An 18,379-nucleotide genomic window follows, 5' to 3' on the forward strand; every position below is an offset into this window, starting at 1 on the left:
TAATGTGTTAGTTAAGGAAGCATATTGAACACCATTTATAGTTCTGTGTGATGGTATTTTCCTTCCTACTAGACTATTGGAGAATTTCAGCTACAATATTACAACTGTGATTTGATGAATACAAAACAAATCCAGTGTTCTGGCAGGGGGAATTTTAGATGATGGGGGTAAATTTATTGGTCCCCTGGGTCTGGTCTGGTAAAGTTTAGTTTAGTTTGCAGAAGAAATAAAAGTTTACTATATTCCATGCAAGAGACACCATCACTCACTCCAACAACAAAACAAGCCCTGCCAGATTCAGGATCAAAGCAGGCAAAGCAGCGCAGGATCACTCAACAGTCCATTACTTAAATAGCCCACTTTTTGTCCTCTTCGTTTTCATTTCTTGTTTCTACCAGAGTTTAGGAGAGATAGATCCAAGAGCCTTCACTTCTCGATTTCATTCCACTCATATTGCGTCATTTCAAATTATACCACCCGAATGTTTGGTCACAAGATCATTAGTTCATGTTATGTGAAATAATTAACTTCACTTTAGTTATAGTTGTAAGAAAAAATTATTTGACAAAAGCAACAAGTGTGCAGACACAGGTTCGAGTTTCACTGTTTTTCTCTTGTTATTAAAATACAGGGGCACAACATGCATGGATAGCTATCGCTCTCAAATACCAAACATGTTCACATTACGTGTCCAAATTTATTGCTTTGTCGAGTTGTTTGCATCTTGGTATTGTTCAAAAGAAGCAAAAAGGACACACCCTTGTATTATTGTTATTCTGCTTTTCTAAACTTCGTTTATAGAGTGACAAAGAAAGAACATGAACCATGGAAACACCCAACTCTTTCTTTCTTGCGCTTTTCTCTTCTTTTTATGCCTTATTCACTGCAAAAGAGAAAACACCCATTTTAATGCATACAGCAGACAGAGAGAGAGAGACTGAGACAGAGGGGTCCTCTGTGGGAACTTTTCTTTCTTGCACATCAGGCAAACCTTCTCCTTTCGATCTCGCCAACCAAAAATGTATGTTCACTCAATTCCATTCCTTTATCCATCTTTGACTGTCTGTACAGTTATTTAACCCCCACCCCGGTCAAATATGAATCCTCCATACCCATTTTTCTATTCCCTATACCTCTTTCTCTCCTCAACCACAACAAAAGTCATCAAAAAAGAATATCTCTCATCACATGCCCTATGATGCATTTTACATGTACAACCAACTATTGTCACAATCTCTCCCCTCAATAAATAAAAAAAAAATAAATAAATAAAGCATCCCCTGCCATGTCTATCATCTACCAGCACCCCCCACTAGTGTTCACTTTTCATTCCATTTGCAATGGCTATGAGAAAAATTTAGCCATCAACTACCAAGGCCTCCCATTTGAGACTTGTATTTAATTTTAGCACCAACATGTTCAAACTTTAAATCGCCAACATTTGCAGCATTCACTGACATGTCCTGATCCTGATGCTAAGGTGTCACCACGCTAAAGTTGGTCCCGTTTCAGTTCCAATTGTCTCTCTCCAAGTATATCTATCATTTGTCCTCCACAAAGATTCTGTGTATGAAATCTCTAAACCTTTTGGAGTATAGCTTGGGATCAACGGCTGAGATGGAGGAGGAATCCACTTGCAGCGACTTGTATGCATGCTCTAGCTTTTTGCTTATATCATAATCTTGAAGAATGTCAATTATGCCAAAGTAGAGGATTACATCAGAGACCTCATCACCACTCTCTGAAGGGGTAGAATTGCTACTTCCAGTACAAGTGTGCTGATCCAATCCAGCTTTACACACTCTCTCAGGTCTGGCAGGCATGTTTGTTCCCAGTCGAATTAGAGGTCCCCTGGAATACCAAGAATCACCACAATTCATAGAAAAATTAGAATTAGAATTCAAATCAAATATTTGCATAATTGGGATATGAACAATAAATTTGTACATTAATTTGGTTAATAAGAAATTTAATAGTTCAGTTTATTTGATAAATCTTAAAAGTGGAAACCCAACTGGTAATTATAGTTTAGAAACAAAAAAAACGTGTATATATTAACAAAACAAGACCAGATTTTTATGTTACCGGCACGCAAATATATATATATATATATATATATATATATATATATATATCCCAAGCTTCAAAAGTACTAACAACAGCCACTGCTTTATCAATATCACAATCGCGAGTCAACTAACAACTAGCTTTGCAAACAAGGTTTTGCCCTTCTCAGAAAAATCAAACGACCCCACCAGCATTTGTTGTCAATAAAACTACCTCCAATTTTGCCATGATAACTCAAGTCATTTTCTGTCCATCTCCACCAACAGAATCGTATTCCAAAAAGGAGATAACTAGCAAGTCACCTACTCCTAAATCACAAATGGAGAGGGGCTAATTTATTTGCAATTGCTTTGTTTCTACATGACTTTGTGACCATATAGACTTACCTATTTGCATGCGTATGGGCCATATTGACAGTTTAAGACAGAAGCATTTTGCTTCTGTTTGTTTTATGACTGGGTCCAGACAGACTACGGCTCGAAGAACATGGCACATGCATGCAAACAAGTCATAGAAGTGAAAGCTATGGCTACCAATGGGTGTAAGTATCAAGAGACTAATAAAGGTATATCCCCACTAAACCATCTCTGGTCATGAAATATTGCAACTTAGAATGGTCCATCTTTACCCGAAGCAAATTCCATTAATTGACTTGGAATGGTCCATCTTCAAGAAATGAGGGGCTGGATTGGCATTCACATGACCACTCAAGCTAATAATAGAACTGCACAAAGATCTCTAAAATCCCTAAATATTGTCCTTTTTTTGGGAATATAAATGAAAAATTCAAGGAGGACAATAATTTCTGTTCGTTTCCATAACTTCATAGGAATTTATTCATCATGATGAAACAACAAAAAATGTCAGATACTGTGGATTAAGGGTAAAGGGCATACCGGCCTATGGGTATCCACTTCGTATCCTGTATATCATCATTTTGCACGTCTCTCTTGCCTGCCATACCCATAAATTCCACAGATTTTTTACCTCTCGGACCCAATCAATTAATCCAAATGAAAAGAAACACAGAACTACGAGGAAGTAAGAAGAGGCGTGTACCCGAACACAACTCATTCGTTAAAGTCTTCACGTCATCAACTGAGCTATCATCACGAAAATGAAGGCCAATCAAAAAACTGTAATCCATTATTCCCTCTGCTTCCAAGAATTCACAGTCTCTATCAAGTTGCCTGAGCAGAAGTCATCACAAGAGACCAACTTTAAGAGCATAGAAAATGTTAAAAGTAAAAGCAATATGTAAAACCCTGGCAGCAGATTCTGTACCATTTTAGCTCTTGAAACCAAGACTGTTCCAGGCGGAAGACAAAACAAAGATCAAGGTCTTTAAGAGTGGTAGTCTCATCAATCTCCTCGCGGGGTTTATCGGTTGTTCGACCATGAGAAGAACCTTTGAGATCAAACCTTTTATGGATCCGATACTCCGAGCAAAATACATTGCCCATCACAATAAACCGAGTCTGTTTTTCACAGCATAATTTACAAGTGTTCATCTCGTTGTAATTTGTTACAAGTATTCACACACAGTAAACCAGTAGAGAGCAAAGTTCAAATAAGGTAAGTTCATACAAACCTTTTGACCTCCAATCGGTTTGACACAGTGAACCCCCAGAAATTTTGTTACCAGCGAATTCTTGTACTGACACACATGTTGATAGTAACTCGGAAGCATCCTGATGAGCACCTGACATGGCCACCAACTAATTATTGAATGGTGAATACCCACAGAAAAAAAAGGACGGTGGCAAAGAGCTGAAAGTGAGACCTCACCGTACTAAATATAGGTTTTATGGTTTTCTTTCTCATAAAATTGAATGCATCTTAAAGTCTAGTTAAGGCTAGCAACTAACCTTGACTTCAGACTTCTTCAAGGTTTTGATAATGAACCGGTCGTCCTGAGTGAGGTAAAAGAAGCTTCCACTTTTGCCAGGAGAAGACATCGCCCTTAGTGTGTCATTGCCGCAAATAGCAAGCATGTAATCCGCAGGATCTATTCCAAATAATTCCCTTAGATGTCTAAATGCCCACCAAGACATAGCCATAATTAGTCCACACAGCACCAATCAAATAAAGTTCACAGAAAAAGAACATGTCCATTAGTGCATACCTGAACACCACAGGACAGTAATCTTTCCACCTAAAGTCCACAGACTGATGAGGAGGTGTAAACTTAGAGCCCTCCGGAGGGAACCTCGTCCAGAACTTCTCCTTGGGATCAAAATCCCCAGGCCTAAGCCCTTGCAAAATCGAAGCATGCTTTCCAACAGAGTATCTACACAGAAACAATTCAGTCTCAAAGGGATGTATCTACTTAAATTAAACAACGAATGTAGGTAAAATCAAAGTAAATACCTAATACCCAGTTGAAGATTAAGCATGAAATCATAATTCTTGTGCCCTTTGGAAACAGTGTGACCAGGCTTCTTAACATCCCCGTCAACAGAACCACAAGGAATCCTCTGGAACTGCACGCTCTCACACCCTGTACCTCTTCCACCATTCTCGCACCCTGTGACTCCTCCACCACTCTCGCACCCTGTGCCTCCTCCACCACTCTCACACCCTCCACCACCATAAAACACAGAAGTCTCCACAATGTCACAGGTGATATCCCCAGCCTCACCATCAAGCTCCCAAATGCAAATCCTGGGAAAACTCACACTCTTGGTGCTGTGGTTGTTGTTGTTGTTACAACACTCATCCACCGACACACGTTTCTCATTCACAAACTCCTTCCCCCAATTCCCAGAGGAGGTGCTCCCATCCCGCCACGTGAACACGCCTCTCCCTTTGGGAACCCCGTTCTCCCAACACCCCTCGTAACGGTTCCCGTTCTTCCACACCAACACGCCCTTCCCGGAGATGGCGCCGTTCTTCCACTCCCCGACGTACTCGTTCCCGTTGCGCCACGCGTACCTCCCCTCCCCCTCCTGCAGGTTGCACCGCCACCACCCCTCGTACACGTCGCCGTTCGCGTACCGCTTCTCCCCGAACCCGTGCTTCCGGTCCGAGATCCACCCGCCGCGATACGTGTCTCCTTCGACGCCGACGAAGGTACCGTGGCCGTGCATCCTGCCCGCGGCGAACTCGCCCTCGTAGGTAGCGCCGGAAGGCCACGAGAAGCGCCCCTTGCCGCTCGCCTTTCCCTTCCTCCACTCTCCCTCGTACATGCACCCGTCCGACCAGAGGTACTTGCCGCTTCCGTGCGGCGCGTTTCCCGACAGGCTGCCGCTGTAGATGTCCCCGTTGGGCAGCGCCCTCTCCACCGCGCCGGGAGACACGCGGCGCGTCCTTGTGGGACGGCGGCAGGGCGGCGGCGGCAGGAGGAGCTGGATGTCCTTGGTGGTCGTGTTGTTGTCCTTTTGTTGGTCCGACAGTGTGAGCAGCGTCTCTTGCATTTTTGCTTAGCTCCTCCTGAAGACAGCCTCACATTTCAAATGCCGTTGCCAACTCTCTAACGGTAATAATGCTGCTCTTGCTGTCACCAATGGAAGAGAAGAGACTATAGAGAGAACCAAGTGACAGTGCTTTGGGAAAAGAGAAATAAAAACCAGAGAAGGAACACAGAGAAAGTGGTTATGGTTATGTTTATGGTTATTGTTATAGTTATGTTATGGTTAAGGCCTAGGAACATTGCCATACCAACCTCTTCCTCTTCCTCTCTTTTATTTCTATACCAAACACCTCCATTACCTTTTCTCTTCTTTTCCTTTTCCTAACATTTCTAATTTACCTATTTCATCTTAATCTTCTCTTTAAAACATTACAATTTTTTTTTAAATCTAACATTAATCATAATGTTAGGACCAATATTTATTTATGTTGGAAATTAAATTTGTTTTAAGCTAACTTCACACCACATAACTCAAGCTTAATTTAATGTAAGAAATTGACCTCAAATTTTAAATGCATTTTAATACAATAAATCACATTTGAGTTGACCTACTATTTCTGAACTTTGCATTCTGCAAGAGCCAAATGACCTCTGATAGGAATATACAAATTACCAGGTACCAATATAGAATGAAAAACAAAAACTATATAAACACTTTCAACACCAACTTTTGTTTATAAATTAATCAAACAATCATAGATGATGATGATAAGTTTATATATATATATATATATATATATTTAAATGTGACAAGTTTGAACCCACCATAGAGTATTTTGAATTGAAGCATGGTTTTTGTTGTTTTGTAAGAATATAAAAGAACTACACTTACTTAACAACTTATAAATGTGTGTATGTTTTGATATTAATTATTATCACTTGGCGCATCATATAATGGAAGTGAAGCATTGAATTGTTTGGAGAAAAAGGAAAAAGTGGTGTGTTGGTTTGATTTGTAACTTTGATCTGGGATAAAAAATGAAACAAAACATATCTCATCTTCCATATTTGTTGCAATGATTTCTGGGCCACAACACAAGGTGGCATCAAACTCAAGAAACTAGATCTAATGACTTGGAAATAAAATAATGTTATCAACTAAGCACTTTTTTGCTTAAATCAATCACTTGGAAGGGGACAGTTGACCACATAACATGTTTTCTTAAATGTATTCCACAATTGCTTCACTTTTATCCATTAACTCATTATTTAACAATATTTCTATGTTTTGTTTACAAACAATTTTTTTAATTCAAATAATTATAAAATATTTGAAATGTTACTTTTTGTATGTGATTACTTTTAGATATGAGAGATTCTACTGTGTGTATTTTATTAAATAATAGAACTAATTTAATTTAATGCAAGACACAATTACTTAATTAAAAATAACACCAAAATAGTTATAACAAATTTATATAATGGTATATATATTGTTGTAGAAGTATGACTTTTCTTTCTAAATATAGTATTTTGAAATGATAGTTGGATAAACAAATTATTTATTTAAAGTCAACACATATTTAATCTCTTATATGTCTTTCTTATTTTGATAATGTATTTTGATATTTTAAAATTCAGTATTCTTATCATGATTCTTACTAATATGATGACATGGAATAGTTACAAATTATTTTGTCTTTACAAAAGTTTTGATATTTGCTAAAAAAATCAATCTCTTACAATAATTTTAGCAATTAATTATATTTTGTAAGTCTTGTAAAAAAATTATTCAACAACTTCTTAAAAAAACATATATACTATACTAAATTTATCCGAGCACATATCCTAGATTATAATTTATTTTCTACTTCTCATTAATGATAGGTCCACAATTAGAGCTATAGAATTATACAATAATGTTTTATTTTTTTTCTTCCATTACATTGACCATCTTATATCTTAGACTTATTTTTCTATCTTTTTTTTATCGCAGAAGCTTTTGAATATATTTTCTATAAATACAATTTTTGTTGTAATAATCATTGTTTTCAGCCATGAGCTATTGTATTTGGTCACGTAATCAAATAGGTTATTCTTTTTTTTATATTATTACATAGACATATTGCGAACTAAATTGGATATATATTGTATGTGAAGTGATGGTATGATTTTGTAGTTTTACACATAACTAAATTATTAGAAGTTATATTTATAAATTTTGTACTCAGAAAAACACGTTTGAAATAATAAAAATGAGATTTGGAGAGTGTAACAGTAATCTTTATATTAATTTTTTTTTATTAAATAAGACTAATTTTAGAGACAAAAATTAATTAATCACTATATTGATAATTTATATAATTAATTAGATATAATTTAAAAACTATTTATTAATAATAAAAATTATTTTAAATACTAATATTTTTTTAATTTTTAAAATAGTATATAAATTAGTTAATATGTTGATTAATTATATTTTATCTTTAAAATTAGTCTGTATTTAATTAAAAAAAATTAGTGTTATATGATTTTTCTTAATCCAATTTTTTAGAATTTGTTATCATTAACTTTTTTAAATATTTTTGTATTTTTTTTAATAAATTTGTTATCACTTTTCTTTTACACATGATTTATTTCATATATAAACGTCATGGTCCTTCTGAAATATAATTAAGAATTTATTATTTATTTTCCTAATTAAACATTTTTAAATGAATATATTTAATCTCTAATCTAAATTTTGATTTATGAAAGTCCTTTAACCCTTTCTTTGTTATCATTTTTAGTATTTGTTGTTAACAATGCTAACTTATAATCATGGTGATTCAATAGTCTTCAACAATGATGATTGGGTTGTCAATATTACTATTACATCATCTATTAACTCTAGTGGAAATTAAAAGTAATAACAAAAAATATTCAGAGACTTGACCAATATCAAAATCTAGATTAAGGATTAAAATTAAAAAAAAGTTAAAGGGTTAAAAAAAATAGTAAACACCCTAATTAAAAAATGAACGTCTTTTGTGATGAATATATAAATCATATACAGTTTATCACTTTGAAAGAACATCCTCTTTTAACTTTACTTCCATTAATAGTATATCAGAAAGTATTTTGTCAGATATAGATGTTTGAAGAAATATTTTGCTTTACAAATGTTTATTTTTCAGGATGAACAGATTGAATTAGGTTTGGAAACACGCAACTGAACAAGAAATCATCAAGTGGGATAGGTGTAGACAAGTGGTTGCATCTTTTTGCCCCCACTTTTAACTTGTTATTTGTTCTTCTCACAGCACAAAATACTGTGAACATTCTATTTTGTTTCCTTGACATGTTCTGATACAACAATCTCAAGGATCACGGGAATAGCCGCTTAATCTTTTGGAAGCTGCTATACATAAAAGATCAATGTTTCTCCCTTGTTTGTTAATGCTCTTTAACAAGATTTTTCACACAACTACCCCATCTTTCCAGCGAATAAAAACGACAAATAAATACAAGATTCTAGTCAATTGTGTTTTCTAATGCACGCGCAGCATTTTCTCTGTCCCTTGTGGTGGACTACTTAGTAAATTTAAGTTGCACCAAATTGGAATAAACGTGTGTAAACAGTTAAACATGTTTCAATGGATAATCAGAATAAGCATTAAAATAGGAGCATGTTCATTTAATGAGTTTTCATTCTTTTCCACATTCTGGAATGTTGTGACATTGAAATGATTAGGATAGCAACTATGACTTTCATATAAAGCTCCACATCATCCCTTCTAAACCCAACTTTGAAACAAGCATCTGACAGCAAGAAAAGTTGTTGTTGTTGTTGCCAGTTGGAATAGGGAAATGGGAGGTTGCCTTGTTGAGAAGAAGTTGTTTCTGTACATATATGACTGTACACAAAGCCATTAATCAACCATATCTGTTGAATGCTAAAAAAGTTGTGATCATAAATATGGTTACGAATGTATATTTTGATCAAAAGGGCGAGGTGGTAGGGGGAGTAGGTAGAGATCTCAGGTAAAAAGAGATGAAAATTTATGGATTTGGGTTAACATCAGTATCGGTTGAGACTTGACCAAAAATGTCAGGACAGGATTCCCAGTTCCCCTTTTCCCTACTCTCCCAGTACCCTCCAGTATAACGGTAAGAGCTGCTGCCTTTTTCCTTAGCAAACCACCTTGGTTTCCAACCCTTTTCTTGCATCTTTCGTGCCTGCAATTATGGAGAGTCTCTTGTTTATTAATGAATGAGAGCACATTAACCAGCACAACATCATGCATTTCATTACAGGAGGGTCCAATAATGCAACAATTGTACCTGCCGCTGTCTTTGTTCCAGTCGCAACTTTTCAGAATTGGCCATTTCATGCTGTCCATTCTCCAAACACCTTTGATCAGGTCTTAGCCTTGAATCTGTCGGTGGCAACTTCTCCTGTTTGTTAACACAAAATGTCAGAAATAAGTACTGACCAACAACATAATTTTAATGCGTTATTGATGTGATTTTCCATTAAACTGCATGATTATTTACTATCTGATGAGTTTTTGACTAAATTGTAATGATTTTAAATAAAAGTCATTTTATGCTTGGATGTTTTTAAACAAAGTACTATAAACCTTTTATGGAACGGAAAAGCTATTTAAAATCATTTTTCAGTGCACAATCAATTCTTTAAACCGAAACTATAGATGTGAATATTTAGTTTGAACATCGTTACCCTGTATGTTATTGTGAGTTTGGATGTGTTTTTGGATTAGAATTGGAAAATCGGTTTTGTAAATTTCAATGTGCAATTGCGTGATTCATACTCGCCTTTAGTCCAGGTGTGATTTCATTGAGTGTAATAGCAAATTGTGTGAAGTTATATCTTGTCTGGTACTCCGGTGGCGGGCTCCTCTTCCACAGAAGATGTGGTTTTGATGACTCATTGGACCCTTTTCCTTTCCCAAAACTCCCCCCAATTGCGTAGTGCAAACTTTCATCCCACTTCCCAATTAGAGTTGCTACTGTTCTACCTTTCTTATCTTCCACTATGCCGTGAATCTGCAGCAGAACTTAAATTACAAAGCATAAGTTACATAATATGTCTATGGACTATGCTTAAGAAAATAATGTAACTCATAATGTAATCTTATATTTCTCTTTAATCTATGAAAATGATAAAGTGGGCATCCACTGTCAAACTAAAACTGACATGAAGTCATTTGATTCAATCCAGAAGAAATGTTGAAGAATCTGTAACATTAGATTCATATTTGGTAATTGAAGTCGAATAGGGACATTGGTATAAGTCGATTGAAATTAAAATTACTTCGCGTGTTTAACTTCCTAATTATCATTTATAACAAACAATGAATGGAGTCAAAAACCATGTACAGTTTTTATCTTTTTGTACTTTTGGGGTGTTGCTTAAATATTTTACTTTTCACTCGTGCCCTTTTCTTCTCGACTTCAATTTCCTCGGAAAATTTCTTTCAGAGGCAAGTGTATCAGTAAAATGTTTCCTGAAAAATCCTCCGAGTATTATACTCTCTGTTCGTCAATCTCTAAAGATTTCTGATAATAAAAACACGTAGGGAAGTTTCGGAACCATAACATGCTGCAACAAGTTGAAGAGGGGAAGGAGAACAAGGAATAGCATAGGTTGGCAATTACTAAACTAATACTAATATAATTCTCCGACTTGAAATGCAATTTTTGCCCGAAAGCCACAAGTGGCACACGTCATAGTACGAAAAAATGTAACACATTTTGATGAATACATCACCTAAAAGGAACCAAATAAAAACATAAAAATAAGATATGAGAAAGGGCACCTGGTGAGGGTTCCTATCAATGATTGACTGCTCCTTGAATTTGATCTTACATAAATAGTCACTGTTCCCCTCTAGGCGCATTGTACCATAATGGTCGCAGTAGAGTTTTCCTAAAATGAGGTTGTAAATGGATGTTGTTACCTGGTGATAGAAAATGAATTAGCTAATATTCAGAGTGTATTTTGGAAAGAGATTGACAAGTACTAGTGCTACTAAATACATTCATGTAAAAAACTATATATACCTTGCTCCAATGAATAATTTCTCCATCATCAAATTCCACTGTCAATACACCAACAGGGTCAAGCTGGATTGAACGACCCCAAAATTTACTTTTTAAACTGACGTCACCCCAGAATTTCCAGCCCCTTCCCTCACAATGGCATGCTACAACCATGGGGTGATGACTGACCTATCTCAAGATGAATAGCGTTAGCCTTTTTCTTTAAACCACTAGCACTTTACACAAGAAAAAATAACACGCCAAGCTATTGATAAGCAAGTCTATGGCTTATTATCATGAAACATTATAAATGGTTTGGAGTTATATGAATGAAAATATGAGCCCCACAAATGTTAGAAGAGAGACATTGTTGGACAGGGAATGGTAAAGTGAGGCATTAATGTTAAGGGGAAAGGTGTGTGAGAGTGAGAAGTGGATGATTGTAATGTATGACCTGTAAGGAGAGAGAGATTTCAGGACAACTTTGTTTTATGTTAATAACATAAATGTTTACAGAAAGGGACAAAAAGTAAAAGAATAATTGAAATATGCAAATTTAAGAAAGGTAATAAATATAGTAGGGAAAGGGTAGACTAGTAGAGTATTCAATAATTTATGGTTTACCCGTTTAGAAAAAGAAGAAAACATATCCAAATTAATTTTTGTATGAATAATACTTTCAATACTTGTATTCGTGTTTAATGGATACTTATATATTCGACCTGAATTAATCACCTGTGTTTTGATCAACAAAAATATGTTCCTCTTTTTAATGTTTTATTTTACATATTGCATACGGACATGCGTACTATTTTATGGCTTGTAATTGGATGATAGTATAATAGTTTTCGATTGTGGAAGGCACACATTATTTATTCATATTTTTGAAGAAAAAGGAATCTTAAAAAAAAAATATATACACACACGTGCCATGGCATGAAGGGTTCCCTTTCAAGCAAAAGAAACTGACGAATTAGCGACGTGCTATCCAATGGTGGATCTTTTACTGTATATATAATCTTTTCCAACAAGTAGAATGGACGTGTACATGTCGCATTTTTCATCAACAGAATGATACTGATATACAATTGTACCTTCTCAGAGATAAAGCGAATGCCTTTGTCTGGGTAATCTGCTTCATATGTCTCTCCCAACAGTGGATTAAAAGGTTTGCAACTTCTACCTTTGGTGCTAGCATATGCCGAAGCTGCAAATCCAGCTACATACACCATCCTCTTCACACCATCACCCTGTGCACAATAAGTAGCATGCATGTGAAAAATCTCACACATAACAACTCCTTAGTGAATTATGACATTGACTATATAAATTATCTACTAAATAACAAGAGTTAACAAACTAACCATTTTGCCCCATTCATAAGCTTGGTCTAGAAGGTAAGAGTACTCAACATCTTCAAAACATTTCTGCAGTGAGGAGAGAGGCTCGTTAAAGTAAACTGGAAGACAAACTTTTGTAAGATCCTTCCCGATATTATCTTTTATGATTGACCATAGACTGACGCTACTTTCTTTCTCAGTAGGATCGGGCAACCTCTTTCGTCGCTTGATATGAGGATAGTTAAATCCTACAGATCCGGGTGCCTTTTCATCACATTTCTCATTTGGACCAGTCTCATCCTGCTCAGAATCATGGCAGGATCTCACGGGATCAGAGTCTGTTGATAGAAAATCATATGAATCAAAGAATGCCTCGTCGTCATCATCTGAAGCATCGAGCCTATCGTTCTCATCAGAAGAGTCATCCCCACTTCCCTCTGTCACAATCATAATAATTCGTCATGTTTAAAATTGATGAGAAATGACCACACATTCACTAACTGCATGCACCTACTAAGAGATACCAAGAGAACAAAAAAGTGATACACGTAATTCAACAAAATAAACAGAAGAACTCAGGGAGAAAAAGGAGGTCGAAGAGGCATACAAGTAGTGGCATAATATCTTTGCTAAAAACTGTTTGCGAAAAAGTAAAAGTACTTCGTTTATATAGCCCCTAGGGAGAAAACACAGTAAGTGAAACATGATGTTTTTGTATATTTTAGTGTACCAATGCAAAACTATATGACGAAGAGGAGTCAAAGCATAACACTAGACATGATTTTTTGTAGGGGGCTTGCCCCTTATTACCAAAATGGATATAGTTTTTTAAAATATTAAAAGTCGGGTTAAGACACGAGTTCTTAACGGATCACTTTTTTAAATACTAAGGTTGGAGAAATAGTGTATATATAATATTTTGAACTAAAATTCTTAACACAATTTTAAGATAAGTTGAAGATGACAAACAAAAGGCATGCTTACCGTGAGATTCATTTTAATAATTTTAACTATATGATCGACTAAGTACGAAGAGAAAGCAGCAATTATATGAATAACGATGAAGTTCAACATTCACTAGTCTTATATTTCCCTATTACTTCAATGAACAAGAGCTCTAAGACATAACTGAGTGCACTAATTTCATGCACGTACCGCTATATTTTTCTTGCATTGATGGATGGGTATCTGCTCCATCCTTTGATTTTCTCTGGCTTTCGATAAGTGTGTTCTCCAAATCAACTTTCTCCGACTAAATATATAAAAGAATCAATGTCATTATTACAAATATGCTTTGGTTAATTCACACTAACGCAGCAATGAAGTGATACCTCTAACTGGCGTAACGTGTCCATTAGTAGCAAATGCTTGTGCTTGAGAGCCACCATTTGCTTCTTCAACTGAGCGAACTCGAATTTCATGATTTCCTCGCATTCCCAGATTGTAGCTTCACTCACACCCTCTTCTAAAATCCTCTCTCTCAACTTATCAGTGGAAATAGCCACTGATGCCATGGGTGAGAAAATCTCTGCACTGGGCATGCGAGGATACATGTCCTTCACTGCCATCATTGCATCCACCCACATTGCTCTATCTTCCTTGCTCTCCGCCCTCAAATGCAGCCTCTTCTTCGTCCCCGTCCACACAGAAAACCTCCTCTTATCTGACCTATTCTCTCGCACCGAACACACCTACAAATGTATAAAATGAACATGAAAAACAAAGGTACAACACTGTTGAACCACTGAAGCATTAACTTCACTTCAGTTTGAAGAACACTGACAACACGGTCTCAGAAGCTTAAGTAGTTAAATAAAGGAATATATAATTTTTAGATATCTCACTTTTTCAAAGTTTAAGTGTGTATTGGAAGAAACTAATAGATAAATTCAGGGTAAATTAACCACAAAGCTATTTGTTGTTTCTAAAATTCCCAGTTCAATTCACATTAATTCAAGAGTGTTGATACTTTGAAATAAATGTTTTTATTGTTTAGAGTGTCAAACCATCTTTTTCCTTAATTCAAACACACACTAATTAACTCATTTTTTTTTCTTTTTTTCTATTACATTATATCATCATCTATTGTACTTTATTTATCTCTGCTGTTTTTGTAAATAAAATATTCAACACAACCTATTTATATATTAAATATTTTTTAGTTTCTCTTACTTTGTGTTGACTACTAAAATAATGTTAAATAATTTCATCCAAAATTATTGAAGGAATTAATATCTAAAATCAATTATCTTAAAATAAATAAAATGATGACATCGTCATCTTGAATGGGACTAAGGATAGCAAAAATATCCTTGAACGGGATTTAGCGGACATAAATTGGCAAGGTATACAACACATGTATGTTTAATAGTAATGTATATTTTTAATAGATATATGAAAATAATAAGAATAACTATTTTAATTATATGTTTATTAATTAGAGGATATATATGTAAATATAAATATTTTTCTATTTGTCAGATAAATATTTTTATATGAATAATTTTCTAAAATTAAGTGATTAAAATAAGGTCATTGATGAAGAAATTATTAACAATTTATATTTTTTATTTGAGCTTATAAATTAAAGTTGTTTTTAAAGAGATAATTATATGAAACTTATATTCTGTTGTCTACTTTAATTAAATTTGTCTTTTTCAAAAGAATATTTTTTTATACTAATACTTTATATTATTTTATTTAGATTATATTTTTAAAATTAATTTTTAATTGAAGTCTGTATTTCAAATATTTACATACTCGTCTAAAATAGGCAGGTTCTTTTTATATAATTTTGTTAATCCAAACTGAGTAATAGAGATTTATATATATAAAAAAAACATAAAGCAACCAATTCAACAAAAAAAATAGAGCTACTTTATCAATTGATAAATTAGGTCTTTAAAATATTCAATTTAATGAATATTGTCATGAACTTAATAATATTTCATTAATGAGAAATCTCTATGTCTTAACAATTGTGTGCATATTTCAATTTCAATAAATAACTTGTAGTTAAACTCTTGATCACGTGTTTCAGATTATTAAACTTGATTATTACATGATTTCGATGATAAAATAAGGTAACCGTTACAAATGATCTTCTTCCTAAGCATAACATAATTTGATTATTAGGGTTAAAGAGAGAGAACTAACCATAAGATGGATTTCGCTGACGGGTTTGCGGTCGCGGGAGGGGCAGTGGCGGTGGCTATTGATGCGGCGGAGGGACTCCTCGCCGATGACCATGGAGCCGTTCTCGACCTCGCGATTGAGGACGAGCTTGTCGGGGCCGTGGATCTTGTAGTAGGAAAGCACGCCGTCGTGGAGGACGAACCAGCGGGGGCGCCACCCGCGCCCGTAGTTCACCCACTTGTGAAGGATGCCGGAGATGCCGTTCCCGATAACGTCGCTGAGCATGACCTCGCCCCGCGTGGTGGTGCTCTGGCGGGTTAAGCGCGCGGAGGCGGAGCGCTGCACTGCGCGGGAGGCGGAGGGGCGGGTGTGGCTGCAGGTCGAGAGCGAGCGGAAGCGCAATGCAGGCGGATCCATGGATTGGTTCTCGGAAGTGGATCCGGGTTGGCAAGGGATTGGAGCGGGTTTGTTTCGGTTCAGTGATCCGCGGAAGGAATTCATTGGAGAATTGAATTGGATAGGGTTGGGATGAAGATGATGAATATGTGAATGAATGCATAAACGAAGAGTTGTGCTGTGAACGAAGAGTTGTGCTGTGAACGAAGACTTTCTCTTTCTCTTTCTGTTGTGTTATGGTTACCGGGGCAGCGTTCTTAGCGGCCACACCACCATGCAGGGGTGGCTCGTAGTGAAAATCGCCATTTGAGAAAAAAAATAATTAAATCGTCATTCAACGAATAAGACAAAAAAAAATAGAATTAAATAGTTTAACTTATAAATTATATTATATAAGAATGTTTATTTTTAGTTGTTTTCACCCTCAAATTATGCTAATCGTTTATTTTTAATCGATACAAATGCATGATTTTTAACAATTATACGTTCCTAGTAAATTCTATATAGATTTTAATTTTACATTATATTATCGATTATCAGTTTATTATATTTCAAGGTATGTATGCTTTCTTATGATCGATGTTTCTGATTTCAAGTCTAAAAGAACACCATGTAGAGAACACGATCCTTGATTGGGACGAAAATGTCAGCAATCGTTAAAAAAGAGAATGATTTTTAATATATTATCATAAACTTCTATAATAGAACTTCATTACATATAAAATTAAAATTAAAAATAAAATAACATATTAGGTTTGATAGAAAAGAAATAAATTGTTAAAGATTGTTTGGCAGAGAAGATGAACATAATAAAAGGACTATTGAAAAAAATTACTATTTTACTCCATTAATTTTAGATTATGTTATATAAGATGAGGGATAAAATAAGAATCTCGTTAAATAAAATAAATCATACATTTTTATTTTATTTCTTACTTGACCAAACCATCAACATTAATTTATTTATTTTTATTTCATTGTAATTAAAAAGAATGATAATTTTGATATTTTTATTTCTTTTCTAGAAAATTACACTGAAACTTTCTACGACTTTAAACATAAAATGGTTTGTCCTGGATTGTAATTTGAAATATTGATAAATTTAACTAAGATTAAGTGAGATATTGTGATGCACTTGTGGTAATCATTTATATCCAAGCATCCATCCATCAAAAGTCAAGTAAATTCATCCAATCAAATATTTTAAAAAACTATACCAACATTATTATTATTATTATTATTATTATTATTTTTCAGTGTGATTTAAGGAGATTTTTTTTATCAAATTTGTAAAATTTCACAGCTAATTACTAAAATAAGTATTTTTTTAAAAAAAAATATTAAAATGAATAAGTCATCTTAAAATTACACGATTTAATTAAAATCTGATAACGTTAATTATTAAAATTATTATTATTATTATTTAATTTGTTTTTATTTTTTTTAATTACTCTTCATTATTTTAACTTCGACAATAATATGCATCTTGTAGGATTATTCCTAATATTTCTTATACTTCATAAAAGTTCCTAATCGCTCCACTTAACATTTCATTAATTAAAACCTCATATTTGTATGCAATCCAAAATATATATATATATATATATATATATATATATAATAATAACTTTTATAATGTGTAAAACATAAATCACTTTTTTACATAACAGATATTCGTAAATATTTTCTAACATTTTGATCATCTGTGATAGCATAGTCTCCAATTTTACTTAAATCTAATTGTTTTTTAAGTGCTTTTATTGTTATTCTCCTGTATGAATCATGTCATGTACTCATACAATTTTTTTAACCTGAGTACAGCTTTAATTAAATTTTCCATTAATTTAAATTTAACACTTTAAAAACTTCAATTATAAAAATAAATAAATAATATTTTGACCTGAATATAATTAAAAAATTTAATACTTAAAACAGCACGATTAATGATACAAAAATTATACAAATAACAAATTAAGCTAATATTATAATTTAAATACCATGTACACCAAATTTTAAATAAATGGGATATAATCCAACCATTAAT

At 34.2% G+C, this 18,379-nt stretch overlaps 2 protein-coding genes across 2 annotated transcripts; both read right to left on the reverse strand.

Moving 5' to 3' along the window:
- Positions 1-730: 730 nt before the first annotated feature.
- On the reverse strand, positions 731-5,894 carry LOC137821088 (phosphatidylinositol 4-phosphate 5-kinase 1-like). Its single transcript, XM_068625513.1, has 8 exons — positions 4,438-5,894; positions 4,193-4,357; positions 3,936-4,101; positions 3,659-3,769; positions 3,352-3,545; positions 3,127-3,257; positions 2,964-3,021; positions 731-1,851 (listed from the first exon to the last, which is right to left on the reverse strand). Exons 1-8 carry the CDS (start codon positions 5,481-5,483, stop codon positions 1,542-1,544), a joined length of 2,181 nt encoding a protein of 726 aa, XP_068481614.1. The 5' UTR covers positions 5,484-5,894; the 3' UTR covers positions 731-1,541.
- Positions 5,895-9,033: 3,139 nt separating this feature from the next.
- On the reverse strand, positions 9,034-16,624 carry LOC137823028 (oxysterol-binding protein-related protein 1C-like). Its single transcript, XM_068628097.1, has 10 exons — positions 15,961-16,624; positions 14,136-14,495; positions 13,960-14,056; positions 12,829-13,241; positions 12,559-12,714; positions 11,486-11,653; positions 11,242-11,382; positions 10,238-10,468; positions 9,743-9,856; positions 9,034-9,637 (listed from the first exon to the last, which is right to left on the reverse strand). The coding sequence occupies exons 1-10, from the start codon at positions 16,438-16,440 to the stop codon at positions 9,461-9,463; spliced, it is 2,337 nt and encodes a 778-aa protein (XP_068484198.1). The 5' UTR covers positions 16,441-16,624; the 3' UTR covers positions 9,034-9,460.
- Positions 16,625-18,379: the final 1,755 nt, after the last annotated feature.

Source organism: Phaseolus vulgaris, chromosome 9 (assembly GCF_000499845.2).
Source record: "Phaseolus vulgaris cultivar G19833 chromosome 9, P. vulgaris v2.0, whole genome shotgun sequence".
NCBI classification, from domain to species: Eukaryota; Viridiplantae; Streptophyta; class Magnoliopsida; order Fabales; family Fabaceae; genus Phaseolus; species Phaseolus vulgaris.

Excerpts from the sequence above, each read along its gene's own strand:
- LOC137821088 (XM_068625513.1), bottom strand. The coding sequence starts at position 5,483 with ATGCAAGAGACGCTGCTCACACTGTCGGACCAACAAAAGGACAACAAC. Across the intron at positions 3,770-3,935 it reads TGAAGAAGTCTGAAGTCAAG|GTGCTCATCAGGATGCTTCC; the intron begins GTTAGTTGCTAG and ends TGGCCATGTCAG. Across the intron at positions 3,546-3,658 it reads AACCGATTGGAGGTCAAAAG|ACTCGGTTTATTGTGATGGG; the intron begins GTTTGTATGAAC and ends TGTGAAAAACAG.
- LOC137823028 (XM_068628097.1), bottom strand. The coding sequence starts at position 16,440 with ATGAATTCCTTCCGCGGATCACTGAACCGAAACAAACCCGCTCCAATC. Across the intron at positions 13,242-13,959 it reads AATGCAAGAAAAATATAGCG|AGGGAAGTGGGGATGACTCT; the intron begins GTACGTGCATGA and ends TGATTGTGACAG. Across the intron at positions 9,638-9,742 it reads TGGAACAAAGACAGCGGCAG|GCACGAAAGATGCAAGAAAA; the intron begins GTACAATTGTTG and ends CCATAATTGCAG.